The sequence below is a fragment of the Aquarana catesbeiana genome, linkage group LG08 (genome assembly GCF_042186555.1).
Source record: "Aquarana catesbeiana isolate 2022-GZ linkage group LG08, ASM4218655v1, whole genome shotgun sequence".
Taxonomy (NCBI): Eukaryota; Metazoa; Chordata; class Amphibia; order Anura; family Ranidae; genus Aquarana; species Aquarana catesbeiana.
This window is the reverse complement of record NC_133331.1, coordinates 23,108,279-23,124,393: the sequence shown is the minus strand read 5'-3', so window position 1 is coordinate 23,124,393 and position 16,115 is coordinate 23,108,279. Positions and strand designations below refer to the sequence as shown.

Here is a 16,115-nt window from a genome sequence, read left to right as displayed (position 1 = left end):
CCTTCAGTCAATATTACAGTAACCTGTACAATCTGAAAGATGACTTAGACACCCCCCAACCCACTACTGATGCAATTAATGCATTTTTACAACAATTAGACATTCCTACATTGTCACAAGAACAACTTCAAACTCTAAACCAAACATTCAGTATAGAAGAAATACATACTGCTATTGACTCCCTACCAAGTAACAAATCTCCAGGCCCGGATGGATTCTCAGGAGATTATTATAAAACCTTCAAACACATATTAAGTCCATATCTACAACGCACTTTTGATGCTGCTGCTGCCTCTGCCTCTTTTCCTCCAGAAATGTTAAATGCAATAATAGTAACTCTGCCTAAGCCAGGGAAAGAACCCAATATACCCCCAAACTTCAGACCGATCTCACTCCTCAATATAGATTTGAAAATTTACGCAAAAATTGTAGCATCCCGATTATTAAATCTTCTCCCACTTCTCATTCATCCTGATCAAACAGGATTTACCAAGGGTCGTCAGACATCCGACGCAACCCGACGACTGACAAATATTATACACCTGGCGAGAGAACATAAAAGGCCTTCTTTGCTTCTAGCTCTGGACGCAGAGAAGGCCTTTGACCGCATCCATTGGCAATACCTCGCCCAAGTATTAAGAAGGTTTGGTTTTTCTGGCACTATACTTTCTGCGATATTGGCACTATACTCTAAGCCTTCTGCCCAAGTGCTAGCATCTGGAACACTGTCTAGGCCATTCAGTATCACAAACGGGACTAGACAGGGGTGTCCCTTATCCCCTCTAATCTTCAACCTGTTAATGGAGCCCTTAGCTATATACGTCCGAACAAACCCCCATATTACAGGTTTCCGTATAAATAATTCAATACATAAGATCAGCCTATTTGCTGACGACATAATCATGATTCTAACCAATGCGGAATCTTCCCTGGCTTCGGTACATAAGACCTTAGACATGTTCCATAAGATTTCTTACTATAAAGTGAACGAGAGTAAATCATACATCATGGGAATAGGCATTGACGCACCCCTTCAAAAGAAATTGAGTGACAAATTTCCATACACATGGGAAAATGAAGGGATAAAATACCTAGGGATAACACTTACAGCATTGACAAGTAATCTAGTCGCAGCCAACTACACCACATTCCTGGGCTCATTGAACAAAAAACTTCTAGATATAGACAAAATGGAACTTTCATGGACAGGCAGACTGGCGGCGTTTAAGATGATCATCCTGCCACAGCTTCTCTATCTATTTAGGACGTTGCCAGTCCCTGTTCCCAACACATTTTTCTCTAAAGCTCAAATTATGATAAATAGATACCTTTGGCAAGGAAAAAGGGCCAGGTGTGCCTATAAGAAATTAACTAACGCTAGAAATGCGGGAGGAATAGGTCATGTTATCTTAAAAGATTATCATACAGCAACAATCTTATCACAAGCAAAATCTTGGTTAAATACTGCCCAGACCCACAGATGGGTAGAATTGGAGGAAGCACAACTTCCGAGAGGTAATCTAGCTGACACCCTATTGACCTGCCATGCCCGACCTTACGTATACTCACATATGTCTCCTACAATGATAGCTACACTAACAACATGGAGGTCCTTTTTGACATCAGACTTCTCTAGTCAGATGACTAAGCCCATACCGATTGCCACATCTAGCCTCCAAATAAACATTCCACATTTAAATATATCACATTGGATAACCAAAGGTATTTTGACACTAGACGACCTCAAAGTCGGTTCCTCATTCAAAACATTTGAGACTCTCCAAGCGCAATATGGTTTGGATGACACTGACCAATATAGATACCTTCAAATAAAGCACTATCTTCATAGAGTTCCAGTAACATCTATAAAGGTTCCGTGGAGGGTGTATCTATATCTTACTAATCCTAATACCAACATAAAAGGTATCTCACTTTTTTACAACATACTTAACAACAAACAAGAGTTCAAAAAGACTAATAACATAGAGGCGTGGGAAAGAGATCTGGGTATGTCATTTACAGATGAGCAATGGCAAAAAGCACTCCGCAATACCTTTATTGCAACTAAATGCGTCAAACTATGGGAGACAACACATAAAATAACACTCCGGTGGTATCTAACCCCACAAAGGATATCCAAATTTGCGAAACAGGCCTCTCCTCTGTGCTGGAGAAACTGTGGAGGAAGGGGTACATTACATCACATACTATGGGAATGCCGGGTTCTACATGCAGTTTGGAAAAAGGTATTCAACCTAATATCAGAACTCACATGCTCAGTAGTAATTCCAGATGCAGCATTAGCAGTGTTATCAATAGGAATAGAAAATATACCAATCAATACTAGAACCATAGTTACCCACATACTACTGAGTACGAGATTGACAATATTAAGGAAATGGAAAGACGCATCACCTCCTTCACTTAAAGAAATAGTTGAAATGACCAACACACATGCTACATACGAGCTGATGTTCGCTGCAGCTCAAGGCAATTATCATAAGGTAAATGTAAGGTGGCACAGGTGGACTGCATGGTACTCACATGTATATAAAAGCAGAAACTCAATCCCCTGACTTTGTATAATCTAGTTAATACAGGAAGTTAAACTGCTGCATACTCTTTATACTCTTTATACTCTTTATACTCTTTATACTTTTCACACTTTTATTTTTACTGATTATTTATTTTAGAGCTTAGTCCTTTAGCTCACAGTTTCTATATTATTTTCTTGTTATTTAAATAAGATAAATGAACCCATTAGCGGGACAAATTGTCCAAGAACTAGTCTCGTTAAGTTACGCACCAATTGCACTAACTCAAATGACTGTAACATGTGCATAATGTACTTATAACGTACTAATATATGTATACATTGCCTACAGGATAAAGGTGTATGTAAATTCCTTACTGTTTTCATACCAATAAAAATTTATTGAAATTAAAAAAGTGAATGGTCTCATAGATCAATAAATGTGAATAATCAAAATGTCAAGTGCTCAATGTTAATGCAATAGGGGTACAAGTTCACAAAGTGAACAAGTGATTAGCTCTGCCCTGACTGGGCTAGATAATAAAGTGACTCAGTGTAGGAATAAATAAACAGATTGGTCAAAGTTCATAAAGGTCCTTATGGAAAATTTTCAGATGACTTTAGGCTCTCAGAACTCTCACCTCAATAATAGCTAGGATAGGCATCATAATAGAGTACCTGTTCCTGGATCTGTATATCGCATCACTGTATTCCCCAAAACATTCTCATCCGCTCATCCCGGCTTTGTTTCATTCCTCTCAACTCTTAATGTAGCACACTAGCCTGGTAAAGAATGTGCCACCGAGGCACAACGGCCCGGTGGGGGAGAGAGGGAGAAAAAAGCCTCCAATAGTGTAGTACGTTAGGTGGTAAAAATAATGTTTTATTAAGGGGCTTCAGGGTGGTCTCTTACATTTAAAACTATAAAAACAAGCGAGTACAGCTGGAACGGCGTTTAGAGCGCCTCCTTACTTGACTTTCGGTTTACGTCTGCTCTGCCACTCCCTACGCGTTACGTCACCGCTCGTGACTTTATCTGGGGAACCGGATTGGTCAGAAAGGTATGTTTTTTATATGGTAATACCGAAAGTGTTGTAGCGGCCATTTTCTTGTGGTCCGCTGATATGTACCAGTGCGGCCATCTTTTTGGTGGTGGATATATATAAATAGCGGCCATTGTCTTGTGGATCGGGCTCCTACTGTCGTCAATGGTGATATATGACGGTGGTGTAAAGTATGTGCTATAATTTAAAATTTGAGTGTGAATCTTTTATTGAACTATGTCATCTGGAATAATTGAGAGAGAAGTGGATTAAAAATCAATATATTTGATACGGGCGCATCAGTCGTATACCGTAGTACATATGTCTTATGTGAATTTTACTGAGATTTTTAAGTTACATATTCTATATATATTGTAATCCCACTAATGGATCAGATTGCATTAAGCATATATGTATATAACTTATTCATTTATTGATCCATTTATCTATGTTTCTATATATTTTTTATATTATTTTTTCCATATTATTTATAGGCAATATGCATGTACTAGGGTATCTCCTTTTGTACTACGGTATACGACTGATGCGCCCGTATCAAATATATTGATTTTTAATCCACTTCTTTCTCAATTATTCCAGATGACATAGTTCAATAAAAGATTCACACTCAAATTTTAAATTCTAGCACATACTTTACACCACCGTCATATATCACCATTGACGTCAATAGGAGCCCGATCCACAAGACAATGGCCGCTATTTATATATATCCACCACCAAAAAGATGGCCGCGCTGGTGCATATCAGCGGACCACAAGAAAATGGCCGCTACAACACTTCTGGTATTACCATATAAAAAACATACCTCTCTGACCAATCTGATTCCCCAGATAAAGTCACGAGCGGTGACGTAACGCGTAGGGAGTGGCGGAGAGCAGACATAAACCAGAAGTCAAGTAAGGAGGCGCTCTAAATGCCGTTCGAGCTGTACTAGCTCGTTTTTATATTTTTAAATGTAAGAGACCACCCTGAAGCCCCTTAATAAAACATTGTTTTTACCACCTAACGTACTACACTATTGGAGGCTTTCTTTTTATCCCTCTCTCCCCCACTGGGCCGTTGTGCCTTGGTGGCACATTCTTTACCATTCTAGTGTGCTGCATTAAGAGTGGAGAGGAATGAAACAAAGCCAGGATGAGCATGTTTTGGGGAATACAGTGATGCGATATACAGATCCAGGAACAGATACTCTATTATGATGCCTATCCTAGCTATTATTGAGGTGAGAGTTCTGAGAGCCAAAAGTCATCTGAAAATTTTCCATAAGGACCTTTATGAACTTTGACCAATCTGTTTATTTATTCCTACACTGAGTGACTTTATTATCTAGCACAGTCAGGACAGAGCTAGTCACTTGTTCACTTTATGGACTTGTACCCCTATTGCATTTACATTGAGCACTTGACATTTTGATTATTCACATTTATTGATTTATGAGACCATTCACTTATTTATTTTATTTATATATTTATTTGATTGTTATGATTCATGTCATCTTATATGTTATTTTGCACTATGTGTGAATAGATTGGAATGCGCGAGATCACTTTTATCTAATAAATCAATTGTACAGCCTTAGCTTAATTTTCAGTATAGAAACGCTTTAAACAAACCAGTTGAGGGAAGATAAATAGAACAAAATATATGTAAAAGAAAGTAAGGTGTGCTTAGCACACAACTTATCGGGGTATGTGTGAAAAAGTACAAATGCGTGGTAATACAACATAACTGCACCACGAGGGTGATATGTAACAGGTTGTTTAGGCACCTATAGTGCCTGCTGCCAATAATCATGGAAGAAGAAAAGAAAATTATTAATCACAGCAGTATATAGTTACCGAAGACCTATGAGCGGGAGTGTTTAGCGCCACTTTGAGTACAGTTGTCTCCTGTCCCCAGTTTGGGGGGTTAGGATATTTATACCTCAATTTTGCAGTTGTTTGAGGCCATCTTTGGGGGAGGTAATGACCAATTGTTGAGATCGGTAGGTTATTAGAAGTTTTGTCAGAAAACCCCAGCGATAAGGCATTTCACGCGCCCTTAAGATTGCAGTTATGGGTGCAAATTCTTTCTTCCTTTGAGATGTTGCTGGAGAGATATCCTGGTAGAGCGCTATGTTGGCTTAGGGGGGAGGTAGCAAACTGTTTAATCTGGCTGCACGCAGCAGATGTTCTTTAATATGGTAGATGTGTACTCTGACCAGAACATCTCTAGGGATCGTGTTGGGTAGATGGGCTGGTTTTGGAACCCGATGTGCTCTGTCCAGTAGCATATCCCTTGGCGTTGGGTCTGGGATGAGTCTGAGGAAAAGTTGGTGTAGATAAGCAATCAGGTCATTTTGCTTCACCGCCTCAGGGATACCCCTAAATTTGGTATTAATTTGGCGGGAGAGATCTTTGAGGTCTGCCACTTTAAGTTGGAGTTTGCAGATTGTTTCCGTTTGTTCCTCATGAGCGTCTATCAGTTCATCATGCACTTTGACCACCTCTCCTATCTGCATGTCTAAGATGTCGTTGCGATCCTCAATAGAGTCGATGCGATTGTTTAGGTGAGAGATAGAAGTGCGCATTTCTTGTTGCAATCCAATTTGTTAAGATGATAGCATTGCTTTCAGTGAGGTTTCTGAGGCTGGAGCATCAGAGGCAGGAAATGCAGCTTATGGCATTTATATGAACTGCTGCAGTGTCAGCTTGTGATTGTGAGGAGGCTGCCCAGTGTTTGTTTTTTCTTGGTCTGAGGAGGTTTGTGGGGCGAATGGGCTGGTTACAGAGCTATTCTCTTACCTCTGTCAGCAGAGGAAATGGTAGCTTCATCCTGTGCTGTCTCCTCCATCTCATTTGGGAGCTCCCGCTCTGTGTGATCCTCTGGTGTGTGTCAGGGAGGGAGAACAGCCGTTCTCCTCAGTGCCATCTTTCCCTCCTTCCCCTGCCTGCATGGTATAATAATGTGTGAGATGGCGCAACACTTTAGCTCTGTTCTTCTTGTGGTACATAGCCTGCGAGTAAACAGATAAAAATAAATAAAAAACACAAAGCGCTGTGATGGTTAATAACTAATAAATATACACATCAAAAAAGTGAGGCTGCTATCAAAAAAAAGTGTTCAGAATCACTATAAAAATATATGGATAAAATGTGTTTGAAGCGCTTCACAATGTGATAAAATTCATGAAAAATTGGCTCTTAAACACTGGTAGCCATATACTAAAAATAATCCAGCAGTGGTAAAAAAATGCAATCTAAAAAATATGTGACACCATGTGCATAAATATATAAATAAATAAATAAATACTAATGTGTTGAATATAGAGTCACTTCTAGTGATAATCCACAAAGCGTGAATAAATAAATCAGACAACCAAAATCACATAAAAATTAGCTTTTAGTCCCAAATAGCAAAGTTTTTGAATAGCACACAATTGCTTAATTGGAGTGCTTTTTGGCAGTTTTAAACAACAATGTTCCTTTGCTTTAGTCACATCAGATGTAACGATCTCCGTCAGACATCATATGTAAAGCAGATAAAAGAAAGATATCATTGCGCAATGCTCTTAATAACAGGTACACAGGCAAACGTGTTAGATCCACTCACGTGCGCCCAATAGTGAAAGGCATATGCAGGTGTATAGAGCAGTCAGCCGCCTCAGACACAAGCAGAATCGCTGCAGTACACAGCTAGATACTGACAATCTGCATAGAGCATCCTTGGCTCCTCCCACGCGTTGTGTCACGGTCACGTGACTTTTTCAAGGATCCTTGACTGCTCTATACATACAGGTTTCTTAGTTTTAGTCAGTAAGTCAATAAGATCGATAGTTCTTCTAGTGTTGTCTCCTGCGTGTCTAGTGGGAAACCGACCTGGTCCTTATGTATGAGTGAGGGGAGAAGTAGGGACAGTCTGTTAGCTAAAATTTTCGTGAAAATTTTATAATCTGAGTTCAGGAGGGCAATGGGGCGATAATTGTCTGGTAGTGATAAGTCCTTATCCGGTTTCGGAATGACCGTAATAAAGGCGTGGACAAATTGGGAGTGCGGAACTTTCTCTGACATCAGAGAGGTAAACAAACTTATCATATGGGGTATTAAAACTGGTAGGAAGCTTTTAAAGTATGAGTAAGGGAGTCCATCGGGCCCTGGGGACTTGTGGGTCAGAAGATGGTTAATAACCGCTGTAATTTCTGCAGCAGAAATGGGAGCATTGAGTCCTGAGCGTTTCTCAGGAGAGAGTGTAGGGAGATTTAGAGTTTTAATAAAGTCATCAAACTTTTCTTGAGTGAATTCGAAATTTTGGTCTGTTGCTAAGCAGTTATAGAGTTTTTGGTAATAATCACCAAAGACCTTGGACATGTGTTGGGGGCAATAGGTAGGTTCACCATTGGGTTGTAATAGTAAATCAGGGATTGAGGCTGCGGGTCTAGGCTTTAATTTATTGACTAGCATTCTATGGGGCCTATTAGCAAATTCATAAAACTTTTGCTTGGACCAAAGCAAAGATTTAGCAAATGTATTCAAATCAAGAGATTTGATGCGGTTACGAAGTGATACCACTGATCTAAGGCGTTCCACTGTAGGGAAGCTGACAAGGGATTCCTCTGCTTTAGATAAATCATGTAAAAGCGATGACCTATGGAGAGCTCGGTCTTTTTTGAGACGGGAGCTTGAGGAGATTCACTCTCCCCTGAAAAAGGCCTTATGAGCCTCCCATAGAGTGGACGCCTCAGAAACAGAACCTTTGTTAAGTTCAAAAAATTCTGTCAGTTTTTTCTGGAGATGAATATAAATATCAGGTATTTTAAGAAGGGTCTCATTAAGACACCAATGGCACGACCTAGATGTAGGTTTGGTTAGGAGAGGGTCAAGGACTATGGGGGCATGGTGCGACCATGTGATTGTATTTATTTCTGAATGGACTACATATGACAGTAAGGGTGCTGAGACAAAGAAGTGGTCTAGTCTTGTGTATATATAGCTTGAGGGGGGGTGAATAAAATGTAAATTGTTTGGCTGTAGGATGTTTTACCCTCCAAGTATCAAAGAGGTTGTGAGCTCTGATAAGTTTTCTAAAGGATGTAGCCAACTTTTGAACCTGGGGAGGTGGGGTGAGTGTAAAAAGGGCAGGTCTATCTTTAGTCAGGGACATGCACAAATTGAAATCACCCCGATGACCATGAATGGTTGAGAAAAAGATTGCAATTTTTCAAAAAACATTTCAAGAAAACCAATCTGTCCTGTGTTGGGTGCATACACATTGGCAAGGGTAAATGAAACATTTTCATGATCACAGTTCAGGAGAACAAAGCGGCCTTGAGGGTCTAAGTATGTCGATTTGACACGGATATTGACTCCAGCCTTTCCAGAAGGGTCTGATGCTATATAAGCGGTAGGAAAATGTTTGGAGGCAAAATTAAAAGATCCCTCCTCCTTAAAGCGTGTCTCCTGAACCATGATCACTTCTGCTTTGGATGCCCTAAACTCTTTCAACGCCAGCCAACGTTTGCGGATGGAACCTAGACCTTTAACATTACATGACAGTATACTTACAGCCATAGCTCAGGTATATGAGTAAAGCATATATTAAATTTAAAGGGTAGAGAAGAAACGTGTACCATGATGTATAAAACATAATAATAAATGTATCATAAAAGATCATATGACAGTATTGTATAATTTTTGAAACATAACTGTATTTTGAACATGGGCCTGAAAAAAAAAACCCATATGTAGGAAAAAATCAATCGAAACAAGGGGTTGGGGAATAGAAAAAGAAAACAAAAAGAGTAATAATAATAATGATACAAAAAGAGGGGATCCAGGTTAGGACCAAAAAGGGTCTCTAGTAAAAAGAAAAGAAGAAAAAACATATACCAATTAGGTATTAGGCCTGAGGCACGCGAGAGCCTCAGGAGATCACGGTCTCGATTCAAGACCATGTTAACAGGGGGTGTGTCAGCCTACAAAATCAGACTTGTGGGCCTCCGCCCAATCCGAACATTAAAAAGAAAAAGAAAAACAGAGAACCACCAACATGGGGGTTATGTGCTGGGTTATAACAAACAAATAAGCATGTAAACATGTAAGGCACTTCAGATATGGAAGTTCGACTCTGAGCCCAGAGTCTCAGAACACATAGGTCAAAAAAGAAAAAAAAAAGATAGGACCTATGTGTAAAGAGGGATCACAGGGACATGTCACAGGACGTTTTCAAGTAGGGCCTTTAAATGGAGCAGCTCTTTGAGGTGTAACTGGTGTTTTCTTTGACCTCTGGCGCACCGGGGTCCAGATTTTCCCAGGCGTGCACATCTGTCGGGAAGGTGGGATTTGTATCTGCAGGTCTTCATCTGGTATGGGAGGGAGACCTAGGTTTTTGATGAAAGTTTCACATTCTTGTAGGTCTCGCATGGAGTATTGTGAGCCGTCTTTAATGACTGATAATCGGAACGGGAAACCCCAACGATAAGGGACTTGGTATTGTTGCAAATGGGAGGTAACTGGGCGTAGAGCGCGGCGTTTAGCCAAAGTAATGGGCGATAGATCATTTAAAATTTGAAGTTTTGCGCCTTTGAATTCGACCCTGGATCTGTTTCGAGTAGCAATGGTCAAGGCCTCCTTGCTCTCATAAAAGTGGAAACGAGCGATTATGTCCCTGGGATTGGCACCCTGAGGAGGTTTAGGAGCCAGTGATCTGTGTGCTCTATCCAGGCGCCATTCTATGTCAGGAATATGAGGTACTAACATGACAAATAGAGCAAGGAGATAGGATCGAATTTCTTTATCTGGTATGGATTCCGGGACTCCACGGATGTATAGGTTCTGACGGCGTTCTCGATTTTCGAGGTCTTCTTGCTGCGTTTGTAATTGCGAGACTGCATTTTTTCAAGCCTGCATTTTCCTCTTCTAGGACATGGACATATTGAACCATGTCGTCGAATTTAGTTTCCAGATGATCTGTACATTCACCAAGTTGATCTGTTTCACCCCTAAGCTCGTGGGCTAGCTTATTTACTTCTTTGGTGATGTTATGGGTGATGCTGTGAAGCAGAGCCTGTAACTTAGTATTTAAACGTCCACTGTTATGGGTAGTGATGTTGCGGGGGAAACAGGTGGTTGTGGGCATTGTGAAGAGTCTTCCATAAACAGAGAGGGGTCAACTAATGGTAAATTGTCCGCTTGGTTCATAGCTGCCTCCGGGGTACTTGAGGCCGGGGAGTGAGGCCTCCGTAGGTATTTCTCCATTGAGTGGGTTCGCCGAAATGCAGCCTGTGAGGCTTGTTTTGAGTATACGGTGCGTTGGTCTCCGATTTTACCCATGTACTGATTGAGAGATAACTATGGGGTTCCCTGAAAGATTAGTGCGTCTCCCGGGTCTTGAAAATAATAGCGTAGCGGAGCGGGACATTCGGATCTGTAGGCCGAGGCCAAAGCTTAAAACTCAAACGTCTTACATTTTTGCAAGCTGCATGTGCGTTTTACATGGGTTGTAAGGGTGATTTGTTAGGTAACTGTTACAGGGCATAGTATTCCCAGTGGTGGATATTGTTAAGGAAGTATAAAGAGATGGGTTATGATGAGTGAGTACAGCTTAGAAGGACAGAAGCAGCTGGGTGTATCTTGGAGTCCCAAGATGGCCGCCGGCCTCCGTGTGTAGACCGAAGCCGCGGTCTTTCCTATGGGCCGGCCGACCGGCTATGTAAGTACCGCTCCGTCTGGGCTTCGTCTGGGCCAAAGGGGTTCTTGGAGAGACACAGCTAATGAGACAGTTGGCGGTTGATGGCAGGGGTCTGTGGGATGGTAGATGTGGATGTTTCCACTACTCACTGTGTCTCCAGGGGAATGATGTGGCCGGATCAATAGGCCGCAGGTTGTAGATGGACGCCAGGCCACGGTATATCAGGGCTCACGGCCGGAGATCCACAGGCAGCACAGCTCCACTGCAGGTCTATCCAGCGTCCTCTGGAGGTGTCCTGCTGGAAGGTGGAGGTAGGATGGTTGCTGTTTAGGAGCGTGTGTGCTGGCAGGCCTTAAGATGGTATCGGGCCTCGAGCCCAGGAATCAGAGAGCCGGACCAGGATGCACACAGCCAGGTAGAGTCCGAAATGGAGGAAAATTTTCAGCTGTGCTTGTAGTAGAGGTTGTTCTGGGGAGTATGCCGTGCTTTTGGGAGTTCTCCGGGGTAAGAGAGAGGGAGGATGGCAGTAGATTGCTTGCTGGCTGTGCAGAGCTCAACACAAGCACGTCTTCCTTGCTCAGTGTCCGGACACGCCCCCCTCTGAGATTCTTCTATTTGTTTGATTGTCAGATTCAAACTTACAAAAATTTTAGGAAAATTTTGCTCTTCGTTAGATTTAATCAGCTGCACTGATTATTAAAAGCTCGTTACCTGACCACGGTGTAAATCAGTGTAAAGGGGACACCTTTCCTGTAGACCACTGGGGTTTGTGAGGTCCTCATTAAATTATAAATACTTGGGAAATGTACAACTTTATGATCATGAGCTGTAAATATTTTAAACTGGGGTTGCTGAAATTTTTATTTCAAGGGTTTGTGATAACAAGGCTGAAATGCTGCTTCTACACATTCTATTCTTCCAATTCATTCATTCAACAAGCCTGTTCCACAGAACATGTTTCTTCGCTTTACAGCGCCTGGGCACATGACCAGAAGCCACATGCATTAGCTGACTGTGATATTGGCTGAAGCATTGGAGCTGCAGATGGGACAGTTTTGTTAATTTCTTACATTTTGTGTGTGTGTGTGTGTGTGTGTGTGTGTGTGTGTGTGTGTGTGTGGGGGGGGGGGGGTTGTAGGAGATCTGTTACTAAACTGCAGTAAAGAAAATCCTCTTCCCCATCCCCCATCCCTGCATATTGGGTTGCTTGGTGTGGCAAAGCTGTCTATTGACAGGCTGGACTGGATAGATCAATTTAAATCCTTTAGCAGGTTGCCCTGCCCATTTTGCTCCTGATAAAAAATGTCTGCTACATACAGTAAGACTTGTATGTTTAATTTTCTAATCCAATTTTCAGGGAAAATGGTACCATTTCAAACCTTGAGGTGCCAGGCACCATAACCAAGTGGAAAAGTGATGTGGTGTGTCTCTCCAACGGGACCGGTTTCGGCATGACTAAATACCCAGCCAACTTCACTTCCTTCCAGAAGATGTTTGTAGACATATCCCTTCCAGATTCCATCGTCCGTGGAGAAATCATGCTTATAGTGGGTTCTGTTGCTAACTACATGGACAAATGTGCCAAGGTGACTACTCTCTCTATTATTGGCTGTTTTGTAGGCATATAATATGCGCATAGAGGTTTGTTCTATCACAAGATGCACAAATAAAACTTGGAACAGAAACTGCTGATTTTTACTGGATGTACAGTAAACTTGTTAAGTCAGACACTTCATCACTTTTTTTTTTTTTAATTTGTTTCATTAAGTTGTAGGCAGGTGTAGTTGGCTTTCTCCACTGCAGGTAGTGCGGAACAGCGGCACTGCAGGGTGGAGGAAGTCAAGAGAAACTTAGTTCCTCTATGGTTTCCTGGATCACTGGGGGGGCTATCTGGTTGGATGCTGCCATCCCATGTGACTCTGGTGGCCATCTTGGGTCAGGCAGAGTCTATTTAAGACCCTGACTCCCAGGCATGTCGCGTGTGGGTAGTGTAGGGACAAGTCACCCGTCTGACAGCTACAGTGATTAGTGGCAGGGAGAGGTTCCAGATGAATAGGGACACGCCATCCTTCCTGGAAATGCCCCATTTGGGTATGGACCAGCCAAGCCACATTCCACCCCTCAAGATAGACGCTGTTGGCACATCTTAGACCTGATCAGCTACACACTATTATATACCGTGAGTGTTCCCTGTCAGATGCCTTACCGCCGAGCTGGTTGTGATTTGCTAGATTCTACATTAATACAAGTTCTGTTCTCTGCAACTGGCTCCTGAGTGCTTAATGCCACTGCACCGCCCAACAACGCCAGACCCAGTGTAAAAAGTTTACTAATCCAGTCAAGAGAAGGATTTTCATGCTCTCATTAGCACACAGCTCCAGAATTTCCATCTGAGAAGATTAGTATTTCATATTCTAAGCATTTTACCTCCTAGACACAAGGGCTATCTCGGTGCTTCTGCAATCAGAATGTTCTATTGACTTCTCTTTACTGTGCTTCCCCAGGTACGTGTCACTTTAGAGTCTTTAGGTGACTATGCAGCGGAAGCGGTTCACACAGAATCTGTGAAATGCGTTTGCTCACAGGAAAGAGTCTCCTACTCCTGGAAGATAAGTGCTACATCCATAGGTATTAGAAGAATTCATGATTTTATAAAAAATTGAAGTACAACATAGTATAGTAGTATGAAGTTTATCTAGAGTTACTGAAACATGTGATACTGTACAAGCTAAACCTTTAATCTATAAAATGAGGTCTGTTGGAGTTGATGAATCTGAATGTACGTGGATAGGAAACTGGTTACATGAAAGTGATGACTCATTCTCTAAAAAGTCTAATGTTGTAAGTGGTGTGCCCCAGGGTTTTGTATTGGGCCAATGCTGTTCAATTTCTAATAGAGCAGTGGTCTACAAAAACTGCAGCCCATAGGTTGGATTTAGCCTTTGTTAGCTTTTATCTGGGGCACTCTTCCTCCCACTGATAAAAAGCACAATTTCTCCAATTGACACAACAATGGGGCATAATTCCTGCCATCGACACCAATGATGGGGCACAATTACTCCCCCTGACACCAACGATCTAGCACTGTTCTTCAAGTGTTGATTACTTCAAAAAACATTCAGATGCCTTCCTTGGGAAGCAGAATATACAGGGCTATGGGAATTGAGTCATTAAAAACATATATGTTAAGTCTATACTAAAATATGTGAATTGCAAGTAATGAAAAGCTTTCCAACACACCCTTATGCCGCATACACACGGGCGGACTTTTCGACTGGACTGGTCCGACAGACTTTCCAGCGGACTTCCGACTGACTTTTTAATGAACGGACTTGCCTACACACGATCACACCAAAGTCCAATGGATTCATACGTGATGACATACACCGGACTAAAATAAGGAAGTTGATAGCCAGTAGCCAATAGCTGCCCTAGCATTGGTTTTTGTCCGTCGGACTAGCATACAGACGAGCGGATTTCTGGGTCTGCCGGAGTTACGATGTAAAGATTTGAAGCATGTTCCAAATCTAAAGACCGTCAGATTTGCGACTGGAAAAGTCAGCTGAAGGTCCGGTGAAGCCCACTCATGATCGGATTGTCCGCCGGATTTGGTCCGTCTGCGTCCGTCGGACCAGTCCAGTCGAAAAGTCCGACCGTGTGTACGCTGCATTAGCCTAAAAATCGGAAGTAATAGAGGTCTTGCAAAAGCAGTTGACCTTTGGGTACGATCATCATAAAGTTTTGCTTTTGGGCATCGTGGATTATGAGATATTCTAACCACATGTACTGTGCAGTCTAGTAGTAATTTTTCCATAAGAATTCCACAGAAGTTTCAGGATGTGATAAGTTCAGTGTCAAAATTGCTGGGGAGGAAAAGGAGTAGGCCAGGTATATTTTGGACTCCTCAACCAAAAAAAAAGCCTGTGATAAAGATGGATAGCATAGTTCAAACTGGTTTTCCTTAATAAATGGGCCTAAATATGTAAACCTTGCTGTAGACTGTGGCACCAGTTCCTCACTCACATCTGACTTCTGGTCACTGCAGCCCATGACTGATATCCACACCAAGGTATACTGTGAAAATGGTGATAACATGTACTTCAATTGTACAGGTGTTGCTAATGTCTCTGTGATGGCTGAAACCATTCACATTGGCGTGTCATGTGAGGGACCTGCTGATCCTAACGAACCAAATCGCAAGGACACCATAGTGCGGAGTTTCACTGTGGAGGTGAGTGGACAAAGGTTGTTGGACAAAAACAAAATAAAAGGTTAAAATTTACAACCTGGAAAATAAGTCTTATATATTATAGTGTATATACAGTATGTGCGTTCTGTAATATTTCTTTGCCATTGTTTTTGCTCTCTTGGTTGGTGTCTCTTCGCACTTGTGCTCTGGCTTATCATATCTTGCGCTCTCTATTTTTGTGAACAACTTTTATGGACTGCCAACATTTTATACTTACCTGGATACTTATGCTAATGCATGGAGCTACATAATTCTACAATCATGAAAGATCGCTATGCATTAAACTGGTTATCTTGATGGTACAAAGATGATTTTTTATTTTTTTTCTATTTAAGCCTGAAGGCATCAAACAAGAAGTGACCAAAACCGACTTTGTCTGTGTCAAAGGTAAGAATATCTGGTTGTTTCCTAGGACTGTGTTAATGGTCCATACAATAGCATATTCCACCATTTGCAAAAAATATAAAAGTGAACTTGCGCTTATTTAAAAAAGTGCACTTCACAACTTGCATTTGAACCTGCCAAGCATTGCCACTATGATTTGCAGATTGTGGTTGCAATGCTTGGGCTTCTGCAAACTCTCTTAAGCTGCAGCTCCTGTACC

At 41.6% G+C, this 16,115-nt stretch overlaps 1 protein-coding gene across 2 annotated transcripts in view; it reads left to right on the top strand.

Moving 5' to 3' along the window:
* LOC141105638 (ovostatin-like) overlaps positions 1 to 16,115 on the top strand; it is a 208,961-nt gene that overhangs the window by 126,852 nt on the left and 65,994 nt on the right. For both annotated transcript variants that reach the window (XM_073595608.1, XM_073595607.1), the window contains exons 19-22: positions 12,620 to 12,848; positions 13,767 to 13,890; positions 15,375 to 15,493; positions 15,847 to 15,898. In XM_073595608.1, the coding sequence (XP_073451709.1) occupies positions 12,620 to 12,848; positions 13,767 to 13,890; positions 15,375 to 15,493; positions 15,847 to 15,898 (524 nt within the window). The remainder of the gene's footprint in view (positions 1 to 12,619; positions 12,849 to 13,766; positions 13,891 to 15,374; positions 15,494 to 15,846; positions 15,899 to 16,115) is intronic.